Below are 6,508 nucleotides of genomic sequence, written 5' to 3' on the forward strand. Positions count from 1 at the left end.
CGGGGGGGGCTGAAGGTCAGAGGAGCCAGCGATGGTCTGAATTCTTTCTCGAGGAGCTCCGGTTGCTGCACAGGGGCTGTTCAAGGACCCAAACAAAAATTCATGCTCAAAATTTTGCTAATTTGCTACATTCTGAGTATTACTTCAAAAATGAATGGGGTGAGGATAGTTTTTTTTGTGGGTAGATGTCCTTTCTCCTTTAGGGCTGAGATACAGAGGTGAAGGAGATAAAAACACTTCTCATTTTAACCTATTTCCCCACAGTTCTGATGCAATGCCAGGTAGCATTGTGGGTACACAACTATTAAGTCTATTTTAGTTTTTTTTCATTACATAAACATAATGTAATTATTGGAACAGCTCAAACACTGCCCGATACACACAGCAGCAGTTTTGGGAACTTGTCTATCAGGACTTCTCAAACTGGTCATTTAGGTTCTCCCATGAATGTGAATATATACGACTGCCCATGCTGGCTCCTGGAAAATACCAGTTCCTCTTCAGGAACACAGGAAAGAAAACTAAGCTGATTCAGGATTATTGACATTGTGGCATTGTTGCATTGGTGTAGGTTTAGGAAATACCCTCTTTCAGAGGAAGAAGGAACACAAGCTTTGTTCTTCATGATGTCTTTTTTATAAAGTAGAAGAGTTTTGAGCCAAGGGCTCGCAGAGGATCTTGAAGCTTCCCCTTGACAAGCTGCCCTCCCAGTGCCTCGGGGCTGCGCGTTCAGCTGCTCTTTGGTTCCTGCCCCCGACTCCAACCTTTGCTGAAGTTGGTGGGTGAGGTTCTCTTGTGCTGGCAACATTCTTTCAGTGCGTTCGTGCCCGTGTGTGTGTGAGACCAGTGAAATGTAACTTGGAATGGTTTCATAATCATCGCGCGGTGATTGAGGACCTGGAAGAGCTGCCACGGGCAGCCAGCTTATCTCTTTTGTTCCTCAAGTGGCACATGCCAAAGATAACTCCCCCTGGTTTGTTGGCTGGTGTGGTTGTACGTACACTTAAACTGCTCTTGATAGTTATTTTCAGTTAAATACTGGGAAACAACCTTCTTAGAAGAGTTTTATCTCCTTGGGGGGTGGGCATGGGTCCGCTGAGGAGACTCCAGCAGTCCATAGCTGAAAGGAAGCTCACCTTTAGGCAAGCAGAAAGTAATTATCTTTGTTTATGCTCTAAACTCTGGCTTATTGTCCAAAAATGGTGGTATATCTCAGACTCAGGGAAAATATTTATATCATCAGACTAAATAACAAGGCCTCTGTGGTTTGTGATCTGTGTGAGTGCACTCAGTGTATTTCCCTGGATGTAAAGGTGTAATGTTCCCCTAGATCTTGTTTCTGATGCTGGGAAGCTCTGTCTTCTGGTTAAAGGTTTGGAAGTAGAGGATCAAGTTCCCCAGCTGAAGTGTCCAGATCCCTTTGGTAGAACGGGGCTGTTTGCAAGGGGGAGAACAGGATAATTGAATAGAGTTGGTGTGATTTTTTGTTAAAAAGTGGGATGAGGGAAGGCACAGGGGTGTGTAGCCTGAAAGCAGCATTGGAAAAGTCACCTCAGGAGCCTGGAGGGCTGGGAATGGGTTTGGATTTAGGTTTGGATAGGGGAAAAGGAGCTCAAATACATGCTTATTGGCTCTTTGATCCAGAGATGCTTCTTGCTCCTGTAAAATAATAACATAAAATGAATAGGGCTTTTCTTCCCCCCCAGTTTTCAGCTCCCTAGTGCCCTTAAAGGGAATGCTTGGGATTGTAATCCATTCAGCATAACAGACATCTGCCTGGTGTGTTCTGAAAGTTCCCTTCAGATCAGTGGAGAATACAGGTACATTTTGGTGTTTTTTTAGAGCAGTGACTTTATTTGTAGTATCTGCTCCCAGTCTGTTCCCTCAGCAGTGGGGGGTAACTGATGCAAACAAAGCAGGTAGAGATCTTCTCTAGCAGCAGGTTGCACATGAGGAAGCTGAGGCTGTACCACTTATGTACCTTTAATGTTACCTCTTGTTGTTAGATAAATGATTGCTGTGCAAACTGGCTCCTGCTCTTTATTTCTCTGAAGTATTTTTACCTGTATATTTTAGGACAGGGTTTGTTTATGTTATTGAGCACATTAAAGACTACAGAGGCATGGCAAGAATAGCATGGCTTATTGCTGTAACACTGGGAAGCACAAGTCACAATAGGAGTGGTTAGAATATAGAGTAGAAATTATTGCTGCCCTGACTAATAGCTTTAAAATACCAAACTGCAGCTGGTAGCTGTCCTTGCTATAAGACTGAGCTGTTTGGTAGCTCAAGGGGAGGTGCAGCTGCACGTTTCCACGTTATCTCTTTTTAAGGGAAAAGCATGGACACAGTCATGTTCAACACTTACTGTCCTGGGGTAACAGAATTATATGATACACTTTGTTCTAAGATCTCCAAGGAAGCTTCTCCTTTTTCAGTCTGGTTTATCATACCCCAACACTTCTGTAGCTTGGTGAGTATCTGGCAATAAAAGGTGTTTCCCATCGGTATTGATTCAGTCTTAGAACCTGTAAATTTAGTCTGAGCAAGGACTGAGATGGTTTTGAAACCAAGCCATGCATCTCCTAAGGAGATATATGGATATTCCACATCTAAAGGCTGCCCAGGGAAATGTTGCAGCTTTGACATAAGCACCAACACAAACATGGTAATTAACAAAGACTAGCACCAGGCTCTGTCTTTTCTAACTCTGTGTGGCTGCTTTATGTTTTGGCATTTCTTTGCTGTTTCTGTTGCCTTCTCCTCCCATTTTTCTAAGATGACCAAGTTGTAAGTCACACTCCTTCCACGTGGTCTCAGCTAGCCAGGCTCCCCACGGCAACAGAACCCTCCAGCCATGTCCGGACCTGGCTCCCACCCTGGACATCTCTCTGTCGAGGTCCATTGGCTGATCAGAAGTGATCAGTGCTGAAGAGTGACCAGCACTGCCCTGGCCCACAGAAATGTGATTGGAGTTAATACAGTGAGTTTCCTAAATTATGCCTTTGTGTCAAGTCTTGATCAGGCTTCTTGATCAGGCTGACACGATGACGAATATGAACAGATTTCCCAAACGTTCCACTCGTGGATTTTCTTCTTGAATACGTGAATGGATCTGCAGTAGGGAACCGAAATGCGACGCTGACAGATCTGTGGAGTCCAGTTCAATTTGGTTTTGGAACAGCCAGTTGTGGTCACTTCCACTGGCGTTTCCTTGAGCAGCCCATGCCAGTGGGAGGGTGAGCCAGGAGAGCCTGTAAGAAACGTTGCTGCTTTCTGGAATTTCATGTAGAGCACTGTGTGAGGCAAGAATGTGAGTGTGTGATGAGACACTTCCCTCATTAGCAGAGGGGCACAGAGGAGATTTCTCTTGCTGTATGAAGACTACAGAATTTTCTGTTCCCAGCGACTGGAAAACTGCTCTGGCGAAAACAAGACAGAACTTGCTTTTGTGTATAACTCTCCAAGGCACAGTTATGCAAATCAGTTGTAAAGGAGCAGTGACTTCAGACAAACTAGACTTCACTTGAATGTTTTCTCCAGAAAGGGCTAATTTAACCCTTTATCACTTGCCACTGGAGTTTGATATCTCTGAGTAGCTTCCTCACGCTGTAGCATTTTCTGCTTGACACAAGGCATGGTGAAAGATGGACATGACTTGGACTCAGAAAAGTGTATTTGATGGTGGTACAAAGCACAGGACTGTATCAATGGGTATATTTGCATCAGAGACAAGGATTTAGTCTGAAATTATTTCCATTTTTAACAAAATAATGTAATAAAAAGGGTTATTACTGGACAGTATTAAGTATATCAGCAAAGATGCAAGGGAGTATAAAGCTTCTTTCTGTGCAGCTTAGATGATGAATCTCGTATGTAGGCAGTAAAATTATATTTAATAACTGATGGTGATATTGAAACAGTTTGAAAGAATAGTAATTAAGTGTGTATTTTCTGTGGCATTGATTTTTGTAAAGTGGTTTGGGCCTGTTCTGTTAGTCTGGATAATGGCATTCCCAGGAAGCATATCTCAGCACTGCAACATTCCCATCACTGTCGAGGTCCTGTGGGTGGCCTGGCTTGGCCTGCGTTCATCTCAGCTCCTCGGTGATGTTTGCAGCTGTGTGATGCAGATGTGTAATCAATATGACTTTTAAATATCCGTGGTTTTCCCCTCTCCTGTTAACTTTGGCTACTTCTTGGTGAATGTTGTCCGGTCCTGTTAGCCTTCACGTTCTGCCGTCACCATCTGGGCGTGCATGTGTTCGTGTCCCTTGGGAGAGGGTGACAAATGCATCTTCTACAACTGCTCTTGGAAGCTGGAAAGAAAATGATCCCCCCTCAGGGCAATTTGCAATCCAAAAAACTGGGAGCTGAAGTTAAATGCAAATTACACGTCATAGCTTTGAATACTGATTTTAATGTCCAAGGAAATACCTACTAAACTAAGTTTCATTATTTTTCAGGTTTTCAGGATGAATCTGGAAAAACTCAGCAAACCAGAACTACTGACGCTGTTTAGCATTCTTGAGGGAGAATTAGAAGCAAGAGATCTTGTCATAGAGGCTTTAAAGGTAGGTTTTAAGTATCAGGATAAGAAACAAATATGACAACAGTACTACTGGAAGTTCTGCAGAGTGCTTGTATCCAAGGTGAAGTTCAGAGGTAAAGATTTATTACTGGTTCAGAATCCCATCTTAATATCAGCAGGATTACATCATAAATGCTGTATATAATTTTTGTCTTGGAATTCGTTATTGGAAGCTGGCTGCAAGAAGCACTTTGGTATTGAAATACAGTGTTACGTGTGTGTTTTCATCCTTTCTGATAAAGAACCTTGTGTTTCTGCTGTGTAAAAGGCCTATAAGAATTCCTTTGTAGGTTTTTTTCTCCCTTAGCAAGGAGGGCTGCTTAAAGCAGAAACTCTCCTCGCCAAGAGGGATCACAGATTAGACTTTTAGTGACAGTAACGTCACACTAAGTAAAAAGCATCCATGGCTTTGTGTTGGCTAAGCCACCATAAGCTGGCACTGCTGAGAGCAGCAGCCCTGAGTGCTCAGCTACTTATTCTTCCCCTTTGCTGGCACGAGCATTAGTGTAACCTTCCAGTGAGGCAGATGCCAGCTAAAACTGCTTCAAAAAGCCATTTTCAATCCATGTCAGTGCAGCTGAGGTCGGGGTGCTGTGAGGGCATGTGATGGGACAAGGCAGGGGTGGTGCTGGAGCCGCTTCTGGCAGGTGGAGGAAAACTGCTCATGGTGCAGGAAAACTGGCTAAGTGGTGTGGGCTCTGTGCTGCTGCTGACCTGCATCGGGTGGTGTGGGCTGTGGTGCTCTCTGCACAGTTTGCTGTGTTAATATTGAGACTGGAAATTATTTTTTAAAATACATTGTCTGTGTGTAATTCTGCTGCTCTTTGAAGGATGCCTGGTTGACACTGTGGACAAAACAGTGGTATAAATGATGGCAGGGGTCAATTTTGGAAGAAATTAGTTGTGTCAGGGTTGAATATTGAAGGCTTTTGCAAGCTGACCTGTCACTTCTCATACTGTTTAAAACTTGCAGCTATTTCAAAAGAGGAATGGCAGCTTGCAGGCCTGAGAGCTGCAGGGGCTTGCTTTTCCAGCAGAAGTTTCTCTAGCTTGATTTCAAACACCTCTTAGGGGAGTGGAGGGATATCCTTCTCCAGAACAGTCAGGATACTTATGTTTGTTGTTAGTTGCTTTTGCATTTAGATATTCCTTTTATTTGGGAGGAATATTGTTACTTTCTCAAAACTGTTGGTCAGGTGGAAGGTTTGGTTTCTGTTTTGAAACACACTTTCTCCCCTGTCCTGAGATCTGTTTTTTTCATTGTGTGTGGTCAGAATGTGTTACCAAAACAAGCTTCACTTCAGTATTTCAGTGTAAAATGTGTATAATGGAGCACAGAGAGACTGATGGGAAGAAATGTAGCAGCTCCATTCCACAGACTTTTTATTGCCTGCTTTCCAGTAGTGTAAAGCAATTATCTTTCCTGTTGAAATTTAACTTGCAGTTCCCTCTTGCGTGAGGAGATTAATACAGTAAGAATACCCTTTGACATAATTTGTCAAGTACTCATAACTGAGAAGAAATTAAACGAAATTGTAACCTATGCTTGATAATTATGGAGTATAAAATACTGAGCTAATCAAAGGTTAGTGCTATTTTCCCTTTCCTCTCTCAGGGATATGCTGTAGTGTTTCAGATTGTGAGGAAAGCTGGAGGTGGTGGGAAAGGGCAATGAAAACTTCAGATCCAAGCTGGCTCTTGCTGCCTCCTGAGAGTGATCTCAGGGAAAATTTGCCACCCCTGGAATGTGGCCTCTTCCTGCAGCGCTGTGAGATGTTGTAGGTCTCCAGCTGTGCTGCTCCTCAGGTCCAAAAGCTTGTTCTGTGATGCTGCAGCCCAAGCCTGGCTTCCTGCTGGCAGCAGCCCTGTTGCCCTTTTGATACATGGAAGGAAAAGTCATGTAACTGCTTAATCTGT

At 43.5% G+C, this 6,508-nt stretch overlaps 1 protein-coding gene across 4 annotated transcripts in view; it reads left to right on the plus strand.

Moving 5' to 3' along the window:
* CTTNBP2NL (CTTNBP2 N-terminal like) overlaps positions 1 to 6,508 on the plus strand; it is a 22,189-nt gene that overhangs the window by 1,642 nt on the left and 14,039 nt on the right. The window contains exons 1-2 of one of the 4 annotated variants that reach the window (XM_017741151.1): positions 40 to 778; positions 4,467 to 4,574. In XM_017741151.1, the coding sequence (XP_017596640.1) occupies positions 4,476 to 4,574 (99 nt within the window). In that variant the 5' untranslated portion in view covers positions 40 to 778; positions 4,467 to 4,475. Of the gene's footprint in view, positions 1 to 39; positions 779 to 810; positions 4,575 to 6,508 lie in introns of those variants that run through there. The other 3 variants (XM_017741152.1, XM_017741150.1, XM_008638960.2) reach the window with 3 other exon arrangements.

The sequence above is a fragment of the Corvus brachyrhynchos genome, unplaced genomic scaffold (assembly GCF_000691975.1).
Source record: "Corvus brachyrhynchos isolate BGI_N302 unplaced genomic scaffold, ASM69197v1 scaffold338, whole genome shotgun sequence".
Classification (NCBI taxonomy): domain Eukaryota; kingdom Metazoa; phylum Chordata; class Aves; order Passeriformes; family Corvidae; genus Corvus; species Corvus brachyrhynchos.